The 27,346-nt window shown below is 31.9% G+C and overlaps 2 protein-coding genes across 2 annotated transcripts; one reads left to right on the top strand and one right to left on the bottom strand.

Annotated features, from left to right (window-relative positions):
• Nucleotides 1-1,696: 1,696 nt before the first annotated feature.
• LOC126776521 (chromatin target of PRMT1 protein-like) lies at nucleotides 1,697-4,839 on the bottom strand. The gene is made up of 5 exons (XM_050499114.1): nucleotides 4,426-4,839; nucleotides 3,889-4,043; nucleotides 3,125-3,223; nucleotides 2,342-2,439; nucleotides 1,697-2,151 (listed from the first exon to the last, which is right to left on the bottom strand). Exons 1-5 carry the CDS (start codon nucleotides 4,627-4,629, stop codon nucleotides 2,012-2,014), a joined length of 696 nt encoding a protein of 231 aa, XP_050355071.1. The 5' UTR covers nucleotides 4,630-4,839; the 3' UTR covers nucleotides 1,697-2,011.
• A 974-nt stretch (nucleotides 4,840-5,813) lies between these two features.
• Nucleotides 5,814-26,503, top strand: LOC126776507 (uncharacterized). The gene is made up of 8 exons (XM_050499090.1): nucleotides 5,814-6,179; nucleotides 9,721-9,907; nucleotides 10,443-10,547; nucleotides 19,848-19,982; nucleotides 20,322-20,450; nucleotides 21,015-21,183; nucleotides 21,626-21,768; nucleotides 23,632-26,503. Exons 1-8 carry the CDS (start codon nucleotides 6,031-6,033, stop codon nucleotides 23,719-23,721), a joined length of 1,107 nt encoding a protein of 368 aa, XP_050355047.1. The 5' UTR covers nucleotides 5,814-6,030; the 3' UTR covers nucleotides 23,722-26,503.
• Nucleotides 26,504-27,346: the final 843 nt, after the last annotated feature.

Raw genomic sequence — 27,346 nt, 5'->3', positions numbered from 1 at the left:
TAACAATACACCCGTAATCATACACGCATATTTTGTATTTACAAATTTATATTTCGTCAGTTTCGCATCTGTAATGAAGCTGAGATATAATATCTTACGTATTATCTCTAAATAAATAAAATACCTTTGTTTTATTTACTAACTGTAGTTAATACAAGACTGAATTGTTTTTGCAAAAAAAAAACAAGAAAAATAATATTTTGCAATTTCAATACTTTATGGGCTCGGTATTTTGTAAGGCAACTATGGAATCGACTCAGAGCATGTATGTATTAACTAAACATATATTACAAAAATAACCTACGTTAGAAGTGAAAAAAAAACAACAGCAGAGTATTTTGTTTTTTATCTTATAACATATATTTTGGATTCCAAACTCTCAGACAAATATTTATTCGGTTTCAAAATCTGTTTGTAAAAATCTTTAAAATGGGAGATCTGTAAATTCAAACAATTCCCCTTTAATAGTAAGCTGTTGCATTCATTATATTTAAATTATAATAGTAAAATAGTTAAGAAATGTATTCAGTACTATAATTCACAATATATTAACAGCCATCTTTATAACGTTATTCAATAGGTATTTTCGATACTGAATTATTTTCATATCCAGTGATTTATGTTCTCCTTGAACCTACTTTTAAAATATCGACATTTAACAACATGCGCCAGTTAATAATGTGAATATGACCTTAACCATGTTACCCCAAAAAAAACGCCTCTCGTGGTCACATATCGAACTATAATTGGCATGTGTCTCATGATATCAATTTTAATGGCTGTAATATATTTTTTATGTACTTTTGTTTATTTACACATTACTAGGTGAATAATGATGAATTAGTTCTGCTTGATAGTTTACTCTGGTCATATTTATCATAATAGGAAGGTGGACTGCCCAATACCCATAGACATGAAAGTTTATTATCTCATACAAAAGAAAAATTCTAACTGTAAGAAAGAATAATATGAGAGATAAGAATGAAGCATAATATAAATAGAAATAAATCAATCTTATTCTAATCTTTGTAAACCGAAAATCGGTAAGACTATATTATTAATCGTTTACCTTTTGTTTTATGGTAATAAACTATATTGAAACCAACTCACTGTACAGAATGTCGAGACATTTTTTTGACAGGACTAAATATATTACTACCTTTTTCTCGTGTGTGGGAAAGATAAGGATAGCTATATTTTTAGTTCGGTCTTATTCGTCTAGTTTAAAAGTTGTTTAAAAAAACATTTCAATGAGGTATTAAATGAGGCTTCGGCTTTGGGGCTTCTACAAAATTGGTGCACACAACATGATGATGAAAAATCACCTAAACTCAAATATTCAAGGCCTCCATTTCTTCGTTGGCCAAAATTCCCCTTACTTTTAAATGAGACTGCTAATGGTAACCCAAACTTTATATAGGTAGTTGCATTTGAGTTTTAATAATAAGTCACCCAGTATAATTTCTGGTACAACATTTACCTTAGGTCCAATGGTTGGCATTACATAACAATGTCCGGAATGGTTTACACTTTTTAAAATGCCAATGTCTATGGACGGATTATAAAGCCCTTATATTAAGCCCAAAATAAAATAGAGCAGGTATGCTCTATAAGAAACCAAATGAAATGTATACACAAATATTATATCAGGTAATTAATTAACAGGTAATTAAAAAGTTACATGTAGCAAACACACTTGTTATTCTGCTATTGTTCATTTTAATTTTCTAAATATGTTAGCTCGTCTATTTAGCATATACAAAAAAAGAAAAAGAAAAAAAGAGTACAAGAAACATTTGATCACATATCTTTACCTGGTTTCACATACTTGACTTAACAATTTAATTGACTTAACAAAGCAATAAATTGAATCAACAACATCAAAATTTTGTCTTTAATGTCTAAGTTGGACAAACTTTGTAACAAAATAGAAGATAACATAAAATTGTTTTAGCACTATATTCCACAGTAAGAATAATCTGCATGTCCACATGTCACACACACATCTCTGTTATTCAAGGTCCATTGCATTCTTCATGTATGTATCCAGTTCCTTGTCGAGCGCAGACTTGGTGCTTGCCATGTATTGGTCAAGTTGCAGGTCCAGCTCTTCCTTGGTTGGAACTGTTTTTTGCTGCCTAGTTACACCACCTATAAATTAAGAAGACAATACATATTTATTAGTAAATAGTTCTTAAGTAGATTTTTTTCTGTGTTCACTCTGATCGCTCTAGAGCGAATAGATCCAGCTCAGTAAACTTCATTCAATTGATTAGTCAGACTAACAGACAGTTGGTGTTCTACAAAAATATAGGAACTTATATGAAGAGGGTCACCGTACCTCTGCCCCGTCCTCTGTTGGGCGCCACTGGCCGCGACCGCCCCGCACGGCCCGCACGGCCCGCTTGCCCAACTCGCGCTGCGCGCCCGCCGCGACCTCTGCAAACATAATTAAGGTGACGGGATAGTACTACTATAAGAAACTGATATTCTACCGCAAAACAGATGTACTTGCTATTGTTGTGTTCCGGTTTGAAGGTTGAGTGAGCCAGTGTAATTACAGGCACAAGTTACATAACATCTTATTTCCTAAGGTTGGTGGCGCATTGGTGATGTAAGCGATGGTTAACATTTCTTACAATGCCAATGTCTATGGGAGTTGGTGACCACTTACCATCAGGTGGCCCATATGCTCGTCCGCCTTCCTATTCTATATAAAAAAAAAAAACCAAAAAGTTGCAAGACTGCTCACTTCTTTTCTAAAAACAAATTTTATTGAGTTTAATCTACACAATTGTCTTAATGTAATTGTTCCTTGGTTTATTGGCAAGCTTTTATTGATGCATTTTGAATTCAATATAACTTTTCACCATACACACTAATACTAATCTATTGTACATATTTTGCCCATCAGTAAATAATTAATGTCTGGGTTCCCTGGGATCATACTCTATTACTATTTCTTTCCTATATTCAAAAATGTTAACGATTACTTCATTTGACAAACACATCCCATTATTTTATCTTTCATTGGTTCTTTTCAGGTCTAGACACTTCCTTGGTGTTTTGGTGAACAATAAAAGTTTATTTAGGTAAAGACAGACAAACATATTATAACACATACCTCATCCTTCCTCTCATTACTCCCATCCGACCTCCACGGCGACGGAACCCGCGACCTCGCCACACACCTTGCGACAAGTTGCTAAATGATGCTGACCGACTGTAAAGACAACTATTATAAATATATACACAATAACTTCATAGTAGGAATATCATAAAAATAAGGCATTCTGAAGGTAGAAATCTATCTTTTTAACAATTAACTAAATAATAACATAAAATTAAGTCCAGCTAATTTCTTAAGAACAGCAAACCTCTCAGGGTTATAATGAATCAGATAGAGCATGTTTTTACTGGTGGTAGTGCTTTGAGCATGGTCGTCTGGGTAGGTACCACCCACTCATCAGATATTCTACCGCCAAACAACAGTACTTAGTATTGTTGTTCCAGTTTATAGGTTGAGTGAGCCAGTGTAATTACAGGCACAAAGGACATAACATACCACAACCACTTACCATCAGGTAGCCTATATGCTCATCCACCTACTTATATTAAAAAATATATAAAACAATGTTCTGTCCAAAATGTGCTATCCAATAGGCTGACAGAACATGTCAACTTTAGTAGAAGATTGTGGGTTCAAATCAGCACCATTGAATTTAATTTGTATTTGAAAATTAAATTTGTGCTTAATGTTATAATACAATCCTTTAAAAGAGAAGAGGTATTTTCCCAGCTGTTTGTTACCGTCTACCGTTAGATAAGAGACATAAATCTTAGATTTGGCTATGTATATAGAAATTAATTATTAATTTTTGTACATACTTGAGATTCATATTTGATTGTCTCCAAGCTACTCTATTCTTAACACTGTTTTGATTAAGGTTAGTAAAGCTACTGGAGCGCTGGAGCCCTATAAGACTGCTCTCACTGCCAAAGCGTCTTAGCCCTGGCATACCCAAACGTTGTCTCACTGCTTGCTGAAAATGTAACCAGAGTAATGCATAATTTCGTATTTATTAAGTATTTAAATTATTAATTTAACCAGCATTATGGAGGCATGTTGATACTGTTTGTACCTATAAATTCAAATATGATGGTAAAAGTTGTAAGAGATATAAAAAATGAAAAAAAACCCGCTCAGTTTCTTACGCCGGTTCTTCTCATGTCTGAGATGTTTATTTCCAAACTGGTGATAGATTTATAATAATCAATAAGTAAATGTTATGCTTCTTTATTGACTAAAGATTTTTGACTTTGACTTGTCAATCTTGAATTTTTTAACAAGCAATCTTTTTATATATTTGTTGTTTCAGGTTAGGTTGTAATGCAGTAAATATACATGTTATTTACAAATATTACCTTCTTTACTTGCTGACCTAATCGGTAAGCTATCTGGTCCATAATAACTCTGTTATTTACACTATGGTTATAAGAGAACAATCCAGAAGGGCGCTTACGAGGCTTCATAGCATTAGCTACGGTCGTTGCTGACGCTAATATTGTAAACCGATCATTAAGACTTATCCTAGTGGCTTGAAGACCGTGCACTTTTTCAATCACCATCTTACCAATACAAAATCGCAGTTAGTATGTGATATAAAGTTTAGTAGTTAACCAAACTGAACATTGCGTTATAATTAAAATATGTCACAATAATTAAGTGTCGTTTTTCCTAAAATTAAGTAAAACAAAAAACAGGTATTAGATTTTTTTCTATCAACACAGCCAAAACCGCTTAAAATTCTCAATCTCAAACGCGGTTAGAATTTGTTCCTGTAGTTTGACGTTTATTTCTTTTTTTTTTTGTTTATTTTTTATTCTAGGAACTGGCATAAGTGCTGTACCGTACAGCTATAATAATTATATTTCGACAGTGTTTAATGAAGTAACACCGACGAAAAAAACCGTTAGTTATAATTATTTAGAGTTACATGTGGTTATTTATTTGTTGTTGTTTTTCTATGCTGTCTATAATGTTTTAAAAAAATTATAATATATTCGATAATTGACGTACTAAGAAAATTAAACCTTATGTATAAAGGATTAGAATTAAAATTATAAAAACTAAGTAATAGTTATTAAAAAAAGATTTGAATTGTTGTTTTTGAAATTGACCTTCAAGAGATAAAAATAAATAAATATAAATAATTAGCAGTGCTGCCAATATCTTTTTTAAATTTCCAGGCCGACATAGCTTAAATTTTCGCTCTTCAAAAAAATATTCATTTACAATTTTAACTATCAGTAATTATATTACTGATATTCAATCATTAAAGAAACCATAAGAACTTCTCTTATATTTAATAGTAATTTTTACCCAATCATATGGTTTCACTTTATAATAATATGCCAAATTTATAGTTTATTATATATATAAATAGTAAGTATGTTTTTATTTGTATAACAATAATCAATTACATGATTGTGATTTTTTCCTAGCAACCATAATTTTCCCGTCAATCGGGAAATTCTCTAGAGATTGGCAGCACTGCTTATCAATGACATTTATTGAAGGTGAACTCACTGACTTCATGTCAAGTCGATTTTATAATCGATTTTTTTAGATAGAAATCAAAAACATTAAAAAGGTCATGGCGAATTTCAAAAATAGAGAGTAGATATATACTTATTTAAAATAATTAAGTCAATTTATTTATATTTTTCTACGAATTACAAAGGGTTTAAAAACATAATTATTATATTATAATTATGTTATTTTCTTTCATCAGTCAATACTATGAGAGTATCGTGCACATTTCAACGATATCATCGTTGAAATGTGCACCGGCACATTCAGTGTTCATGAATCACAAATTATACAATTTTTTTGAATGGAAACATAAGCTTAACTTCATAAAGACTATCATTTATAGGAAAAGGGATAATTAGTTTGAAAGTTTTGAATATACACCAAATAGTTTCTGAGGTATATATTATATAGTGCAAAGCAGTGTTTGCGCAACAATGTTGGACTGCCTTATAAGAGAGCGCAGCTTTGGCTGCGGATTCAGTTCGATCCAACCAACGATGTCGGAGGTTGCTAACGAATTTAAAGTGGACGAAACCTGCTTGTTCGATATGGACGCCTGCTATGAAACATTTGACAAAGATGGGTATGTGTGATGAGATTAGTTGATGCTCCTTCATCCAAAATCATTATAAAAATGCAATCAAAACAATAAAGTACATATTTAAAGAGTTTTTCATCATATTCACTTCAACGTTGAATAATATTAAACTAAAACAACCACAAAATATTATTCTATCTATTTAGAAATTTAAATTTCATTTATACATTCATCATGTTTATATTTAATTAATAAAACAAATAAGAAACAAATTTATACTTTTACAAGCATTTCTCGGGTATATTTTTTTTCAGAATAATGTTCAGCCGAATCATATATATACCATTAAAATAAAATTAATCAACTAAACGTTTAAATTAATAATTGAAACATTAAAATTATTCATTCCTTTACTATTTAAAAACTGTCAATATAAAGTGCGGTGTCTAACTTAATAGTTGTGAATCAATGAGATTGAATAGAATTAGTTTCATTAATTGCAAGATGTATAAAATTAAAAATGAAGATCATGAAATAAAGCAAATGTAAATTACTGAACTGTTCACTACTACAATTACTGTTTAATGAACCTTATTAAAAAATTAGTTTATATAATTAATCTTAATTTATTGTAATGTGTAGTTAAGTTTTTAAATAACCACATGATAAGTTAAACAAAGTATTCATAGGAGTTACAACAGAATATTTAAAATGTTATGTTAATTTTTTTAAATTGATAAAAATATATTTACTTTAGTTTTGTACAAGAACATACTTTGAATATTTGCATTACTAGAAAACAGTTGATTAAAATTCAGTTGATTATACTAAAACATTTGTAAAAGAACAATTTTTAATTGATTAAGTGTCTAAGTTATAAGTGTTTTGAAGAAGTTGCTATACAACTACTATTTATAGTAGAAGGGTTTAAAAATAAACAAACTATGCTTATGATGCAAGTTTTTTACAATATAAATATTAAACACTAAAAAAACCCAATGTAAAAAGTTTTTAATAAAAAATATATTAATACATAATTTATTTTTCGTTTGTAAAAAATATTAGTGACGAAATTTTTTTTTTAATTGCTTACGACGAAGACCATATGAGTTGTACAAAAAAAAAACAATTCTAAATAAAAATATGACCATGATAATAATGACCATGGAAAAATATTGTGCAATTCTTTTTAAATGAAAATTGCACGCGATTTTAATGTTTCCTTTTATCATTCCAAGCAGTAATAAAAATGATTAGTTGTTAAAACATCGAAGTTTTGACGCAGTCTTTCTAAGCACGGGGATTTTCTTACACATTTCAAAACAATGTTACTATCCATTATTATTATGTTACTCGTATGTCCTTCAGTTTACCTTTTGTACATAATTCAGATGGTTACATATTGAGTACAATAATTTTCTAACTACTTGAATCCCACTTTACATACAACTTACTTACACACAAGTAGGTACTTACCTACTTATCAATTTTTATTATTATTACTAGACATTTTTCAATGTTAGAATTGTAGGCGAAAGGTTTAATAAATACATATTATCTCGATATTATATCGATGGTGGTTGCAAAAGATTTCGAAGTCAGAGTTAAAGTCGATTTATATTGTTGGTACCACCCACTCATCAGATATTCTACCGCTAAATAGCAACACTTAGTATTGTTGTGTTCCCGTTTAAAGGGTGACTGAGCCATTGTAACTACAGGCTTAAGGACCATAAAATCTTGGTTCCCAAGATTGGTGGCGCTTTGACGATGTAAAGGATGGTTAATACTTTCAGTGCTATGCATCTATAAGCTGAAGCCTACCTGGCACTAGGTACATATTATAAAATAAACTCCCCTATCATTTCTGTCTGTCTTCCAGGAAACGATAAACTCAAAAATTTCTTAACGGATTTTCATAGTCTTCACCGTTGAACGGAGTGTTTCATGATTTAATTTGGCTGAAATATGACGGTGATTGTTGCCGATTGATACCGAAAGTCGGAGTCGGAGTCAAAGAGTCAACGAAGAACATATTCTATTCGTGCGAAGCCGAGACGCGTAGATTTAAATAAATAAAAAAATCAGATTGATTTTGACGATCACAAGATGGCATGAGGATATTATTTAGTAGACCTTTTTTAAGGATTTTCTTTTTTGAAGTGTTAGAATGCAAAACCCTGTGAATTTGTGCCTTAATTAACCAGGCCAAATTGATTTGATAAGTATTGATTTAAATTAGAAATCAGCAAATCATATCGTAATTCTCCATAACCAGGAAATTTGTAATGTCTTCAATATATAGCCATAATTTGTATTATATAGTATTTTTCACACAAGAGCGTGATAAATAATGTAAACAACGGCGTTTTATAAAAAACGGACTATTATGTAATTCCTAATACATGCTTGTAAATAAAACAGACACACGTATTTATTGAAACCTTTTTTTCAGTGCCCATAACATAAAAAAATAAAATTGATTGTTTTAATGAATATAAATTACTATCATGAATGCGCATTTAATGTTTTTAATAATTTATTTATTAAGTAACATAACCCATATGATGCGCCAATTACATCAAATATATTTTGTCAAAATGACGTCAAGACGTCAATATTAGGTCTTGTATGTCAGTTATATTAAATTATGAATTATATAAATATCGGGAATATGTTTCTGTTATAAATTATATTAAACAAGTTTCCGACCGCGCGCGGGTTCGTGTGGGGGTGGGACGGTTGTAAGTCTCTGGCTTGGGGTCCAACTTTACTTCATATTAAATATCATCAAAATCGGTTAAGTGGTTTAGACAGAGTTACATTCGCATTTATAATATTAGTATAGATAAATATTAAATTTGTTTTCAACCTGCTTGTCGCTGTGCGCTGCTTCACTCGTGTTAAGTCTTGCTGTTGTATTTTATAATATGATACTGTCTATACTATCATAAAGATTAATACCTAAATCAAAATTGTCTCTTGGTAAAAATTAAAGTATTGAGGCCTTTACTTACTTACTTTATACTTCATTACAAAGATTATAAAATTACAAAACATGAATATAAAGGGCTTCTAGTTCTAAAACTTCAAAAACTACTCTATATATGAAACTACTATACAAAAAACCCAATGTAAAAAGACTACACGGCACCTATTTAAAAAATTTCACCATTATTCCAGATGCCCATCCCTATGTAATATATACCCTTGTATATTATGTATTATGATATTCGTTAACTAAGTCAAAAAAAGTCCTTAATAGCATATAGCTATCTTTTATTAAAAAAAAGAGACAACTACAATTCACTTGTCACAAACCTTAACAAAATTAAATAACATATAAATTTATTGTATTATATGTTAATTACGCATAAATATATAATATAATAACATAGAATAATTAGAAATATTAAGAGATATTTAAATAAAGGGATAAAATCCTTATTTTACCTGCATGAAATTGGATCGCGAAGTTATTCATAATGTATTAGTAGTACCCGTTGTAGCTAGTAATGAGATTTTTTATTTTAACATAAGTTTTTAATTTTTTGTGTTGTATGTTGTAGCTCATTTTTTTCAACAGGGATGGTCTATTAAATCTTGACGAGTTCCGGTTGATCTGTAAGGCGCTATTCCGTAACGATAAGGGTCACATTTACCCTATATCTGAGGAAAAGGCTAGTCATGTCTTCCAGGTGTTCGACAAAAATGATGACGGCTTTATTGATAAGGAGGAATTCAGCTTCTGCTGGAATCATTGGATCAAAGTCGTGAGTGAATTGATAATGTCACTTAACTAGTATTTCTATATTGTTTATGCTCGAATACTATTCTAGAAAGAAACAATCACGATTTTCTACGATTAGTAGAATTGTCTATAGTCTATTCCAATCGATGAAGGAGTAAAGATAAACAAACCATAAATTTACCTATTTATTCCATGCGATTTGCTAATAGGTCTGCTATATTATGCACTAGAAACAGTTCTTGATTATTATATCTTTATTTTTATACAATATATTATTACAACACTATTCCACTTAACTACTTATGTCCATTATAATTTTACTACCTAAGTTCTAATACCAAAGCCGACATTCGAAACGCCATTTTGCTACAAATACGTAATGACTATTATAGATTATTCAAGATCTCGAACAATGGTATCGCGTCAATTGATTATCGAAGTTGTTTGTTTATCTTTACTCAGCTTGTGGCTATAACATAAATCACTGAAATATTTGCTTAGAATTCTCATGTAATATTTATTTCCGTGCCCTGAATTATATCAATCTGTCACAACAGATTGTGCGGCCAGTGAGCGCCTTCCTGATAGTGGACGTGCAAAATGATTTTATCTCTGGCACTCTCAATATCAGCAAGTGCAACGCGCAGCAGGACGGCAGTGAGGTAAGATTAGATGTCAATAATGTATTTTATTTACCCATATAATGATTTTTATGATGAATCGTTTGCAATGTTTCGTATTGCTAGATTTTCGTATGCTGATGTCCCCCTGACAGTTTTACACCATTTTCAACAGCTAAATATGCAAAATCGACGGGCCAGTTGGCGTGGTTGGCAGATACTTGCCTTTCACGCCAAAGGTTGTGGGTTCGATTCCCACCCAGGACAGATATTTGTGTGCATTAACATGTATGTTTGTCCTGAGTCTGGGTGTAATTATCTGTATAAGTATGTATTTACAAAAGAAAATTAGTATATGGAGTAAATCAGTTGTCTGGTTTCCATAGTACAAGTTTGGGATCAGATGGCCGTGTGTTAATAAAATATATTATAGTGCTTAAGTTTATGGGCAAACACATGTGCTATCACTATTCCATCGCTAATAATTTGATGGGTAAAGTTATCCGACATGACCCGAGAGAGTTCATGTACAGAAACAACGGCTTTTCATGCAGTCTAAGGACTGCTACTGATAAACTTAAGAAATCATGAGAGAAATACAATCAAATTTTACTGGCCCGTGGGCTTAAGGCCCAGGATCTCGAGAAAGTAACAGCCTGTTAATGTCCCACTGCTGGGCTAAGGCCTCCTCTCCCTTTTGAGGAGAAGGTTTGGAGCTTATTCTAACACGCTGCTCCAGTGCGGGTTGATAGAATACACATGTGGCATATTTTCAATGAAATTAGACACATGCATGGTTTTCTTACATTGTTTTCCTTCACCGTCAAGCAGGAGATGAATTATAAACACAAATTAAGCACATGTAAATTCAGTGGTGCTTGCCCAGGTTTGAACCCACGATCATCGGTTCACTAGGCCATCTCGGCTTTTTTTCTCGAGAACTGTAGCCTTATATCTAGCCACAGACCAACGAGGCATCCATTAAAGTTAATATTCTTTTCTAAGAACTTGTGCGCAAAAAGTTTTTAAAGTCGACCTAATATCACTTAAAAATTATAAAAACTCTCCGTCTCCATAACACGGCATAAAATATCCATTGCTCACTCTTTCAAACTGAACTTTCAAAATGGATGTTCAGTATATCCGACGATTTGATAGTTCGTGTCTTGAACCAATATTTCCGATATTAGCATAAACCTCTGCCGCATTGCCTTCATTATTGTTAAATTTAGACGCTTATATACGTTTAAATAGAAACAATTACTTAGCGATGACGTATTTCGATTGATTTGCAGTTTTTATTGCGTCAAAATTATGTCGTTAAATTAAAAAAAAAAACAGGCAGCCATAGAGACTGCCGATAGATGTGAAAACTTGAAACTGATAAATATATTTGTCAATTTCCACATTTATTGGCAATCCAAGTAATAATTCTATCCCTCTCTATTATATAGCTTTTTATTCATCAAAAAACACAGTATGTCGCAAACTCGGAACAAAATAATAATACAGCTTAATTTAAATAAATAATAGTTAAAATACACTTATATTATTTATATTATGTTTTTATACTCCCACTTGTCATTCATCACATAATGCTAACTGTTTTCTAATCAGAGCTTGTCGCGAATATAATAAGCATTTTGGGAACATTGATATATTTCATTTATCTTTGATTAAATTTAAAGATAATATTTGTAACAATCTTAAATTAACTTAATTATATATTTTTAATATTGTCCAATAATTTTTCTCTTATTGTGTTAAAGTATTTGAGTGCATTTTATGTTTCATCAATCGGTGGAAACTTCGCTGGATAATGTGATATTTAAATTGTATTATGTAATTAGATTATATTTTATATCTGTTTGTTTCCCAAATATTAAATAAATAAATAAATAAATAAATATATACAATTAGTATTCACATAGATTTCAATCATTAATTTCCACAATACTTAAATTATTTGTTTTTTCAACGATTTAATGATATTAACATTAGTATATGTCGGTGACGCGAAGCCACAAGTCTATCTCCTACGATAAACCAGCGCAACGCGTCTAAAGAAGTTTTCACTTCAAAAATTGTATTTATATAACCATTGTTTTTTTAATAGTATAGGACGAGCATATGGGCCACCTGATGTTAAGTGATCACCAACGCCCATAGACATTAGCATTGTAAGAAATGTTAACCATCGCTTATACGCCAATGCGCCACCAACCTTGAGAGCTACAATGTTATGTCCCTTGTGTCTGTAATTTCACCGGTTCACTCACTCTTCAAACCGGAACACAACAATACCAAGTACTGCTGTTTTATATCTGATGAGTGGGTGGTACAGACGAGCTTGCACAAAGCCCTACCATCAGTAAAAATTGTGAATAGTTGTCAAATTTTTTTTTTCAATCAATCAACTAAATCGACATTAGCGCTAAACATGCTGAAATAGCATCATTAGTTGCAAAATTCATTGTAACATTATAACGATACGAAAAATGCTGATCAACGAAAATCGATTTAATGAAATTTTGTGTTGGCACTATTGTTATATTTTAATGCAACAACATCGACTATTGTTCGATGTTTTTTATTTGTAAAAATGTTATTTTTACTGTTGAGTCTTACATCAATATAATTGGTATCCACGATATAGGATTACCAGCAGGTAACGACCAAAGATATCTATGGTATCAACAGATAAATTAGAAATTTGTTTAAGTTGTTCTTTGTTAAATAAACATTTTTCAATTTCAAACTCATGTTACTTTAGCGTGCTCGATTATCTGTTCTATTAGTATATAGAGAAAATATAGGTATTTTTGTCAGTTTGTTTGATTTGATTTTAAAATTTCTTTCACCTATAGAAAGCTTCATGAGGGGATATGCCATAATCGCCACGCTTGGCAGACGGGTTGGCGATCGCAGTAAGTTAGTCATAGTACTCAGAGAGACGCCGCTGCCCGTTCTCTGGTGTATATTCCCTCGGGTCGACTTCTACGCCCCCCACGGGATGAGATGGGGTGGTGATATTCGTCGCCGTCACCACACGGTAACAAATCCTTGGGGGAGGCCTTTGTCCAGCAGTGGACGTCTTTCGGCTGGTGATGATAGAAAGCTTCATTATCAGCGAGTAGCATAGGTTATATTTTATTTCCAAAGAATTAGAGATCAATGCGGAAATTGCCCAAGGTTATTTTTTTTTCCTATAAAAGATAATCGTTCAACCCAGTACTAAGCTAGGATGGTCTTTTATAAAGATAAGCATACATGTGTAACATAATTTCATTCATGTTAAATATTCCTAAGCAAATGGTTATAAAATAACAAATATATATATATGTCGGGAGATTAAAATTGAGAATCAATCGTATCATAGATTTTAACACAGATTAATTGAGAAACCTTGTGCTTACAATTAATCTTAATGATAGTTTACAGGTTCACCTTAATTTATTAATACAAATATCAAAGTACATTCTAATCGAGAAATTAAATCCCAATATTGTCGTTATTTATAAATCTTTAAGCTTATAAATTCTATTCGAATAATGATGTATTTATTCAATTAACAGAGACTCAAAAAGAATATATTGGTAACAAAAGTAATAAAAGAAAAATAAATATATACTACTAAATATAATACTAGAGAAAACTGTTTCAGCAGAAACTTTACGGCAGCAGTTTCTTACTGTGCAACCTAGCCAGCTAGCTAGTAATATGTTGACAATGTCCTCATGACCGATTTCGATTTTGATAACATGGGACAAACAACTACATTAAGTTGTCGATCTTAGACAAATATGGTTATGAAAAAACCGCAGTCGCTACTGTCATGATAGTTATACCATGACTTCCTATAGCAAATAATTATACATAACAATTTTAACCACTAGGGCTTTGTGCAAACCGATTTAGGTAGGTACCACTTACTCATCAGATATTCTACCGCTAAACAACCGTACCTATTATGCGTTTCGGTGTGACGAGTGAGTGAGCCTTTGTAAATAAAATGCACAAAGGACATCTTAGTTCTCAAGGTTGGTGGTAAATTGGCGATCACTTACCACCCGCTTACCTATAACATAAAAAAAAAACATCAGAAGTCAATTTAAACCACGAGTCTGATTAAAATCAGCTGATAGTTGGTAGCAAAGCAATCGATATTATAATCGTGTTTGTGTTGCAACATGTTAAATTGTCATGTATAGCTCAATGTGTGTAACCGTATTCACGTCATCGTGCGTCGTGACGACGCTCTACGTTTGATCGATTGATAGTACGTTATCTTAACGAGAGGCGGGTTTGTTTGTATTTTTCTATTACGAATTTATAAGTAAATCGAATTTTGTTAACAAGTTTTATCATTGAAATGTGATAAAAAAACTATTATTGGCATGTATGTAGGCAACTAATGACATATTATATTTAACAATTCTTTTTTTAAAGACGATTCAGTAATGAAAAAGAGCTTTGGAAAAAATGATTTAAATAAAATGAATGCCTAGAGTCCTAGTCATAAGACCTAGGCTTTTAAACACTGTCTCCTGTAAAATTTGTAATAATTCAGATAGGCCAATAACTTGTTGAGCCGAGATGGCCTAGTGGTAAGAACGCGTGAATCCTAACCGACGATCGTGGGTTCGAACCCGGGCAAGCACCACTGAATTTTCATGTGCTTAATTTGCGATTATAATTCATCTCGTGCTTTACGGTGAAGGAAAACATCGTGAGGAAACCTGCATGTGTCTAATTTCACTGAAATTCTGCCACATGTGTATTCCACCAACCCGCATTGGAGCAGCGTGGTGGAATAAGCTCCAAACCTTCTCCTCAAAAAGAAGAGAGGAGGCCTTTAGCCCAGCAGTGGGACATTCACAGGCTGTTACTTTAATAACTTGTACTGTCAATAATCTCGAATTTGATACGTTGAAGAAAAGTTCACGAGGACGACAAATAAAATGATTGTTATTCAAATAGATTGCAATACCAAATAAGCTAATTTCGGAAACGGTGTCAATCAAAGCAATGAAGACGTATAGATGTTGATGTATTCATATATGAATAAATTAGCTGTGCTTTCCCTTTGCATGTAAATAATGGTGCAATATACAAATGAAGATATTGCATGCTAGAATACAGCTGCAGTAACCACAGATAATGAAGTTAGTTAATCGATCGTTCGGAAATTCAGCAAAGATTTCAAATGTTAATTTTTTTTTAATTATTTTGGCTCATTTCCAAACACTCTTATTTTACAATAGCCTAAAAACCTCTTGGTGGGATGGTCGCATAATGCAGAATAATTTTCGACTAATCATTTTGAAATATTGTTTGATGGTTGGAAACCATCTATTAATCCATTAAATACAATAAAAAGTATGAGTTAATGTGTATAACTATAAAGGCAATGACGTAAAGTGTCATCGCCCGAATCCGATCCCATAGCTTTTAAACAAACAAATACAATTTTTATTTTTAGTAAAGCGCGCGAAATTTATTAGCAGCCTTTTGAAACAACAACACCCCCAGCACTAAAGAAGTCTATAGAAATGTTGATCGACAGATGCAAGTCCTCAACTCTGGGGAGTTCTTATAAATTAAGTTTATTTTTAGTAACGGGGCGGTTAGTGTATTTATCCAGAACGCAAAACTTAATGATAGTCAGATAACATGGATTATCTAATTTAATACCAATATTTTTAGTGTGGCTTTGCTATGGTCTTGTAAAAAAGTAACATAAAGTGCATATTATCAATAATATAATTGCATATGCTGACTAATAACGCAAACGGATGCAGGTTCGCGGGGATTTCCAAATGTCATACAGGAAAAAATACGATTAATTCTTACACTTTTACGGTAATAATAGATTGCGACTTCAATGAATTACATTTCAAGTCTACATGACGTAATCTTACAAAATTGACTTTAATATAAGTAATAGCAGATATCAATAAATCTTAAATAATTATTCATATAATTACTATTTATTAATAATTTCAATAAAAAGTTTTGATTTAATTAAAATTATTGTACAGAAATACTGAGTAGCAGATCAGAGTTAGGAAGTTTAGTGTTACATTCCCGAGCCGCGGAAATCACCTAGGTCAGGATTTCATCAGCCGTGCTGGATTTTGCGTCCCATTGGAAAGTCAGAATAAATAATACACCTTTGCACTTGTGTATATTTCCTGTGTTGACTGTAGTCCTTGCGATTGGTCACAGTTGACGTTTGTCAGGATAATGCTACATGTTCTTGCTTTTAAAGTAAATAAAACTCCCCATGCATTTACCAAACTACATTAATCGACCAAAAAGGTAGTATATAACTACTAAATCTGCTGAGTTTCTTATATTCGACAAAGCCTGTCTATTGGTTGTCTTATATAGATCCAGCGGTCCTATGCCTGTCTCGCATTGCCATCCCATCATTGTTGAAGTCGAAATTAGTCTGGACTGCAGTTTATAAAAAATAAAAAGTGATTACATACATTGCATAGGCATAAATCCTCCTTGATGTAACCTTCAACAACTCACACGTACAACATAAATAGAACCAACAATCTAGTTTCCAACTTAATTATTTTTATCAGGCTATTGAAATGGGCTGTCAAGGCATTCAAAGTGCTCAAATTAGATATTGTTCGAACATTCACACGTAGAGGTGGCAAATTCCAATTAGGCCATCGAAATGATGGTACCAGGCACCACCGCGGCCGAAATGGGGGTGGTAACTTTCCGATTTGGTACCGTTTCAAATCAAGTTTGAAGTTGTTTTAATAAGTTTTACCGATTAAGCATTCCAATTGAATAGTCGTGTAAGTATAATAGGAATGCGGCTTTTGTTAAGTATTATAACGAAGATAAAAGTAAAAAATATAAAAATAAAATAAATAGATTAGATTTGTATTAATTTTTTCATTTATATGCCTAAATTTACTACGTTTATTTTTAGATCAAATTAATTTATAATCAATCATGTTTTATGATTTATTTTTTATATAACAAGGAGTTTTTATATCTATTGCCTTAATTAACGTTGCATAATCTGTGACTTGTATAATCAATATTATACAATTTGCATTGGCAAATGTCAAGGTTGAGATTTTCGCGCGCAAAGTGCAAGGCTTCAGGATAAGACATGAACAGTTGTAAACTGACAGTGGTTAAAAAATTGTTTTAGATTTTTTTTATTTTTACTTATATAAGACACAGGTGGCATTTAGGTTATGTCGATGTTTTATATTAATATCATTATGAAGTAAATACAAAGAAAAAAAAATTAACTGTCAATTCTTAATACATTTGTAAAAATATAATGCTTTGTAAAATTATAAATGTATCTTCTAGGAACTGTAACGAGTATGTCCTCTATTATACAAAAACAATCAATTTTACATTTTTTTCCTTTTCTTTAACAATCGTGGCCTTTTTATAATATTTTTCAAAATGCTGAAACCATTAAGATTTAAAAAAATTAAATATCCCAGGATACTATGGAGTATGGGCATTCCCCCTTGTCACCTCTCTTACAGGGTCAGTACTTAGTAAACAGGGTCATTACTTCCTTCGTAGAATGTTCATAAGTATATGTACATTTCATCGGATTCATGAAAACGATCAATTACAATTGTAAAATCTAAAATAAAAACGTTAAGTAATGTTTGCGTGCCAAAGGTTACTGTAATATAAATAATGGTCTATACAGATTACATCACAAGTTATGATTGAAAAGACTTATTGCGAACAGTTCGAAAAAAAATGTTTAAGCAATAATTGTAAAAAAGGTAAAAAATTCAAATCCCAGTCCCACTTCAAAATGACTCCATATTTTTTTATCATTTTTCATATGGTAGGTATTCCAGCGCCATGAAAAAAACCCTAATTTAATCTGTATATTTGAGGTGAGGTTTTTTTTATGGAAATGTGAATCAACGTACAAAAAAAACAATATTCCCCCTTATTTTAATTCGCCGACTATTCTGAGGATTATTGTATTTTATTTTCGAATCGGTGGTAGATTTATTTTACAAACTAATCGGATTTAGTCGACAAGGTTAACAGTCTAAACCTTAATGCATATTGATTTGACATGACGTGTCTGAAATTGATAAAAAAATATCTATTTCATATTAGACAGAGCACATGAAAAAACTTATTTTATTATGTTCTAGGTACGACATTGCCGTTCAAAATGTGAGCATTGAGTGACAAACTAAAATAAATTTTGCTTTTTTCACTTTTTAAAATCTATTCTAATTACAAAATATTATTAAGGTTTTTTTTTTTTAATGTGACATATAATAACTCCTTTTACATCATAACTCTTCCTTAGAAAATACATTTACAGATTAAACCCCACATATTATAATTGCTATAATTTAAATCTAGAAATTAAGATTTTAGCCTTAAGCGAGCTGATGGGATACTAATAATATAATTAATTAATGTTAAGCCTCACCCTGCTCTGGTTACTATACATACCTACCAGATGCCCTTCTTTTTTCTTGCATCATTCTTTTAATATACAATGTTTGAACGATTTATACTTACTCTGAATCAGACAATAATGGCACATTGGCACAATGGCTTCGCGGTTCAGCGCTCATGAGTATCGGATTACTGCGGGTGTGGTGAATAGGTTGTTTGAATGCACATTATATATTGCGTACATTATTTACCTAGGTAAGTAAGTACCTACTAGTAAGTAGTAAGTAACTACAAAGGGTTACATGTAATTTTTCAGCAGGTATTGGTGCAAAATTATAAAATACAATATTACAATTAAATTTAAAAATAATTAGAATGAAAACGTTTAGAATAGTGCTAATGGCAACTGTCCTGTATCTGGCAATATCATATTGGAAAAAAAGTTATAATAAAAATTTAAAGAAAATTTATTTATAACGGGCAACTGGGCTAATCGTATGTGGTCACCACCGCCAGTAGACTTTGGCATCGCAAGAAATGTTAACCATTCCTTATATCGACCATCGAAAAACTTTTTACGCACTAATCTCAGGATCTACCAGTCCGATCTGAAAAGGAGTATAAAAGTAATGGGAAGATAACCCAAATGGGTCATCTTAGGAGAAAGGTTAATAGCATTATCCTACGACCCATTGGGGAAGACCAACTCACATTGTCCAATGTAATCACATTTTATAGCTTAACTGAATTATAGGTTTCAGCGTAGCAAAACGTGTAGGAGTAATAAGCCTAACTTATGTTATATAGATTATATTTAAATCAATTTATGCTAACTGGTACGTGGAAAGCACTTACTCAAGTCTGCAATATAGCTTTCCAAATTATAATCAAAATGATTTTCATTCCTAGGTGGTAGATCCTATCAACAGACTGCTGGAGACGGTGCCGTTCGACTGCGTGTTCTACTCTCTGGACTGGCATCCACCGGATCACGTATCTTTCATCGATAACGTCCATATGCGAGAGCTGCATCCTTCTAGTCCTGTAACTACTCAACTTCTTTTTATTTTTTTCAAAATAGTTAGGATTTTTATGCCATATACATATACATACATATATGATGAATGAATGCCTGGATGAATAAAATATCCTAATATTATATATACTTTAATATTATGAAAGCAAAAATGAGTTTGTTTTTTTGTTTCTCTTACACTTTTAAATTATTTGACGTCTTATCTGAAGGTTACAGATGAATTTTCAGATTAAGATCTATTTAAAAAAAATATATGGATGGATACAAATATATAATATTAGGTAGGTAGATAATAATAGATAAAACTACTATGTTACTAGGTTATTTGAAACAGTTATTGTCAACAGGTTTCAGCTGATAAAGCGCAGGCTTATGACACTGTGGTTTTCGCGGGCCCACCTCCCATGAAGCAGAGACTCTGGCCGCGCCATTGCGTGCAGGATACCTGGGGAGCTGAACTGCATAAAGAACTCAAGGTATGAATGTCTAAGCATTCTTCTGTTTCACAAACAATTTTTCACTGAGCAAAAATTAACGCTAAATGAAAACAGATATGGTTACGCCTATCGGGGAAATTCTTAATCTTTTGCTGTTTACCGAAGACGATCATTACAAATTATTCTATATATTCATTCCCTTACAAATACGTAATTAGTAAATTCTTACTTATATTTAAATTAAAAATATAAGCAAGCAGATATCGGATAGGATAATTAGAAGATTACATTGCGGTAAAATCTTATAATCTTAGTCACCCACTCATCAGGTATTCTATCGCAAAACAGCAGTACGTGGAATTGTGGTCCGGCTTGAAGAGTGCGTGGCCAGTATAATTACAGGCACAAGGGACATAATGTGTTAGTTCCCATGATTGGTGGCGCATTGGCGATATAAGCGATGGCTAAAATTTCTTACAATGGCCATGTCTATGAGCGTTGGTGACCACTTACCATGAGGTGGCCCAGATGCTCGTCCGTCTATCTATACTATAAAAAAAACTGCTTGTTAAGGTAAGGTAAAACACAAACTTTGGTGATCAGGTGGTAGAAAAGGCGATCAAGGTGTATAAGGGCACCAATCCTGAAGTGGACTCGTACTCCGTGTTCTGGGACAACAAGAAGCTGACTGACACCAGCCTCAGCACGCAACTTCGTTCACGAGGAGCGACTGACATCTATATATGCGGGCTGGCCTACGACGTATGCGTGGGTAAGTCATAATGATATTAGCGTGGCATTATTTTATCCATTTGTGCTTGGTTTAGAGTGTATTATTATCCAAAAAAATATTTGGGTCCATATTAAAAATATATGATGATGGTCAGCTGCTAGCCGATTTTGGAAAATGGCTTTCACGTTCATGATCGAATAGGACAGCACTCTCATCCGACTAGAACGGAGTCCTCGCGCACTTTATAACGCATATATTAGGAATATGTCAACTATAAAAAACTATAAAAAAAATACTAAAAATTGTCTATGATCTCATCTTGATATTTTTCATAATCCTATGACAGTCCGCATCAAGGCTTCGTGTGAGTTCAGTCTATGTTAGTTAACGCATTGACAATTAATACGTTACCATTATATTGGTGTATAATAACTAAGAATAAAGTCCAATTATAACAATAATACGGTTCCTGTCCCTCTAGGAGCAACAATTGCAGACGCGCTCGCCATAGGCTACCGCGCGGTGTTGGTGGACGACGCCAGCCGGGGAGTCGACCTTCAGGATATCGAGAACACCAAGCGAGCCATCCTCGATAACCACGGAGTCATCGTGGACTCGCATCAGGTACATACACATCATTATTACTGTAATTATATTCGCTAATTTTATTATATTGTAACCCCACGGCTTTATTACAAATAAATTATCAGAGATTTTTATCAAAAGCAGAATAATCATTTAAATTCTAGAGTTTACATATGATTGTACCGAAATTTTGTGTTATTGAAAATACTTAAAATATAAAAAATATCTTGTTCTTACGTTTGCATCAGACTAATGCACGTTTCTGGGTTTTAAAGAAATCCAAGCTAACGATTTGTCGGAAAGATCAAATTAGTTATTGCTGTATATTAAAAAACCAATTCCGATCGCAAAAGTAAAGACAAATAAACAACAATCACCTTGAATTGACGCGATATCATTGGTCGAGATATTGATTACTCTATGATATTCATTGGAATGTCGGCGAAGTTGTTATCAGAACTTTGAAAGCAAAACTAAAGATGTAATTAAGGTGAATAGTGTTATAATAAATATATATTAATCAAGAACTTTTTCTAATGCGTAATATAGCGAAGTCTATATAGCGAAGAATAGCGAGTCTCGTAGAGTATATAAAGGAAAGGTTTATCTATCTTTACCCCTTCGATTGGAATAGAGTATACAACTATTTTTCATTATACACGACGACCGGTTGGTTGACGAGCCGGTTGGCGTGGTTGGTGGATGCTTGCCTTTCACGCCGAAGGTTGTGGGTTCGATTCCCACCCAGGACAGATATTTGTGTGCATGAACATGTCTGTTTGTCCTGAGTCTGTATAAGTATGTATTTACAAAAGAAAAATGGTATATGTAGTATATCAGTTGTCTGGTTTCCATAGTACAAGCTCTGTACAAGCTTAATTTGGGATCAGATGGACGTGTGTTAAAATGTCCCAGAATATTATTAAACAGTCTAACTTTATACCGAATTTGTCACCAATGTTGATTCAGCCCAGACTTTTGGGCATGATGATGAACTTTCAAGCAAAAACTTAATATGTTATATTAAGTGTTAGCTAGACTAAAAACTATTACAATAATCTCTTATCAATACGGTCATCCTTATCATTATTTGCTTGTCCTCAACCTATTTATTAACGGTTGGTGATGGTATGTTAATAAAACTGCTAGAAAAAGTAAAAGGCTAACCGCCTGCCTCTCGCTATCCCTCTTTCGAAATGCTTTTGGTGATCGGTTAATATATGAAGCGTCAAGTGTTGATGTTACCTACGTAGATCGAAGAGCCTAATGAATAAAAAACCTTCAGTTGACCCTTTAAGCAATATCCTCTTCTCTAACGAAAACTTTACGAGCCTTTTTATTAAAGAATAGGTAGGCATACTGGCAAACTGGTCAACTGATGACCTGTGGTCACTACCGCCGTAAACATTGGTACTGTAAGAAATATTAATCATTGGCGGTGTAAGGAACATATCGCCAATACGCCTCCAATCTTGGAACACAACAACACTAACTATTGGTATTTGGCGGTAGAATATGTGATGAGGATGACCAAGTAAATTTAGACCTTATATATATATATATATATATATAAAAGTTAAAGTAACAGCCTGTAAATGTCCCATTGCTGGGCTAAGGCCTCCTCTCCCTATTTGAGGAGAAGGTTTGGAGCTTATTCCACCACGCTGCTCCAATGCGGGTTGGTGGAATACACATGTGGCAGAATTTCGATGAAATTAGACACATGCAGGTTTCCTCACGATGTTTTCCTTGACCGTTAAGCACGAGATGAATTATAAACACAAATTAAGCACATGAAAATTCAGTGGTGCTTGCCCGGGTTTGAACCCACGATCATCGGTTAAGATTCACGCGTTCTTACCACTGGGCCATCTATCTATTGTTTAAATAATAATATTACAGGTATTGGCCATGGTGGAAGGTCGTGATCGAAGACCGGAACTCGGCTACAAGCTCGCAATGGAGCTCAAGGACGCTCTGGAAGATCAGTAAAATAACAAATACATACAAAAACATTTCAATACACAAACGTAAACTACGATTTTTTTATAATCGCTAGGGAAAGTAAATATTCTATCACACTTAGTGTTGCCAGACATTTTCAATGTTGGAAACATATAAAAACCAATGCACATATATATTGAGAAGCATATATGTAGATAAACATCAATGGATAGAGTAGGCCGGAGTAGGTAGGAGTGGTATTATAGTAGATTAACAAGAAAACTAAAGTAGTGAGACGTTAGTCAACTGTTACTATTATACCAATAGCGATAGCTACGTCATTAATACCTTTTTGCCAATTCAACAAAATGAATAATTACCAGGAAAAAAAACCATGTCAATAACCTCTAAACTAAACTAATTAGAAAAGATTTAAATTCCTACCATTTCTTCTTTCTTATTAATTAACTTCATAATACGACATAGTTTAAAATATTTTAGAAATTTCACCCAAGATCTGTACAATTGCAATAAGCAATTAAAAAAGAAAAAAAAAGCACCGCAAGTACACAATTTAAAAAACCGCTATAATTAAATGTCTATATATATGTCACAGTCAAAACTCTTTTCCTATGTCTCCACCCCTTCCTTCCACCCCCTTTCCGCTCCTGCTAATTTATATACTATACTATAAATTTTCCACGTCCAAACTACCTGCTACCAGATACTAAAATTTTCCACGTCAAAACTAGTTCTAACTGCTTTAAACAAGTCAAAAGTAGTGATAACCGGAAAAGAGTCCTGATTGTATCATATAGATAGTTCCAATACATTGTAGGCAAAATCTTCGTTAGATATATATATAATGATATAGGAATCTATTTTTTTTAATAATATTTACGTTCAAATTGAGGATTGGCATAAAACTTAATTAAAGCCAATTTATTTATTATTTAATTAAACATATTTATTCCAAATTAGAGAGTTAAAATCTCAAATTATCCGATGTTCCTTTTTAACTTTATTTATTTATTTATAGTATTAGAGCTCTTAACTTAAAAATTAATATTAAGGTAGAAAACAATAAAAATAGTAAATATAGAATTTTGGGTAAAAATTAATCAAGACAATAACATATCTCATTAAAACTTATATAATCTTATTTTATTTAAATATTAATATTCAAATCAATTACGAAGTTATTATTTTTATTTTATATTTTAATATGACTTCAATTAAAAAGTTAATATATATTTTCATACTTAACTACTTGATTAATTTTTATTCCATTGATAATAAATATCAGAAATAGATAATACAAAAGATAGTTATTTGACTAGGCATTAGATTTAGATTGACAATCGTAGTCGGTAGTTAATATGATGACAATATTTAAAATTATTTATTTAAAATTAAAAACATATACATTCTATTACCTCATAAATTCGAATAAAATAAAAAACCTTTTCAAAACGGAATTAAACATATTATTAGCAAAATCATTTTAATTTATTAATAAAATATAGTACTTTGATTTCCTTATACACGTTGCTTAGTGTACCAGTTACCACCGACATCTCTCTTTCTGTCATCATTGATTTGACATATGGAAGAAGAAGACAGCATAGTTTAACAAATCACCCACACTGACATTTATTTTATATATTTTAAATAATAATAAATCTCATTTTCATGACATACTTATTTAATTACATGACGGGTCGAAAGTATTAAACACTTTATTGTGTACTTAATTACTATTACGTAATAATAGATATATTCTTAAAATTAGTTGCGCTAAATTTCAATTAACTATGTATCAATATTATAGTAATTTAATTAAAAAAAAGAATTCGAGTTGTAACGGTTTTCTTCAATTGATAATTATATCTTTATCGACATATTTGTATCGTTCTATTAATTATTATTAAAAAAATCGAATTATAATTCAAAAACAATAATTTGAATAATGAATTCATAAATGTCAGTTTTTTTTTAATTATTATAAATATTTTCCTAATTCAAATAATGTATTATGTTTTATTTTTAGTGATAAATGTGAAGATCTTGAGGCACGTAAATAATCATTCCTATTAGAGCTAAGAATTAAATTATTACACTTAGTGATGTGATGGTTGTTATTAATTATATTTTGTAGATTTATTGTCTATGGTTGTATTTTAAATAATTTGACGTTAAAACTCTCGACGAACATCAAAGATGTCTCAGTGGACAGCAAGTTCAAATCCGGACAAGCATCTTGAGTATATATGTGCTTATTTGTATTTATTGAAAAAGATTATTATATTAGATATTACTCATCTGTATAAATTGGAATGAAACTCTGTCAAATGACAACCAAGCCGCACTTAATCAGTAAGTAGGGTAAGTATGGGGTTTCCTCAAGAGAAAGCTTCTTGTCTTCAGTAGTGAGAAAGACACGGGCTGTTCAAAGTAACAACTTGAAAAGTCCAACTGCAGACCTAAGGCCTACCCTTTTCAAGCGAAGGCTTGAAGCTTACTCCACCACGCTGCTTCTATGCGGATTGGTTAATGTAGATTTTCAACCGAGACATATAGGTCACAATATGAATTAGATACATTGATTAAGCATTGCTCTAAATCGAACCCGCAACCTCCTCTTAAGATTTACCTTATTCTAGCCACTGGGGCATCTCAACTCTTACTCCTTTCAATACCTAGAATGCCCACCTGAAAGGAAGTTTTAACGCGTCTATAATTTAAAATAAACATATATGAATAAAGCCTTTAGTTGTGATAGCTAAGTTGTTATTTCTATTATATTACACATTCACAAATATATGATTTAAAAAAATATGGAGTTTTATTTCATTGACCTTTTACAGAAACATATATTTGAATTAAAATACAACTGGACTCAATAATTTATAATGACTTGACCATAGTAACAAAATAAATAAATTTCTTACAGGATTTATGTAAAAATAAACTAACCCAATTTATTCATTGCCACCATTTATTGCTATGTGAACTTGATACCCGACTGAAAATCGATTTTTTTTCTTTTTGATTCTTATTGATATTCGTACGTATTTGATTGTAGTAAAAATTTTTTCGTTTGTTACAGTAGCTCTAAAAAAATTGGTGGACATCGAAAAAAACTCATCCCCGGTTTTGTCGACACTCAAAATGAATAGTTGATTATTGAAGTGAATCGTTTGTAGTTGATAGTAGTGAAAAAAAAATCGTTTGTAGTTGAAGCAAAAAAAAAAATACTTTGTAAAAAAAAATTTAAGCAAGTTTTTTTTCTTTCACAAAACAAATACGAACTATAATGAGATACACCAAGTTACTATAGACGAAACGACCGTTACTACAAACGAAATGAAGGTACTACAAACGAAATGACCGCTACTACAAACGAAATGACCGCTACTACAAACGAAAAGACAGTTACTATAAACAAAAAGAATGTACTACAAACGAAATTGAAATTACTAAAAACGAAATAAACAAAAATATCCATAAACAGAATTATCGCTACTATAAAATAAAGGGACCTGTTCAGTGTTCGGTAACATATTAAAATAATTCAATAATCCAATAAGGAACGAGCATAAGTTATCTTTGGTAGTTATTAGATAGGCGTTATACTTGATAATTTATTAAACTTTAAGCTACGTTTTGATCA

Source organism: Nymphalis io, chromosome 20 (genome assembly GCF_905147045.1).
Source record: "Nymphalis io chromosome 20, ilAglIoxx1.1, whole genome shotgun sequence".
Lineage (NCBI taxonomy): Eukaryota > Metazoa > Arthropoda > Insecta > Lepidoptera > Nymphalidae > Nymphalis > Nymphalis io.
Note: the sequence above shows the minus strand (reverse complement) of the source record. Positions and strands in the feature narration are given on the sequence as shown.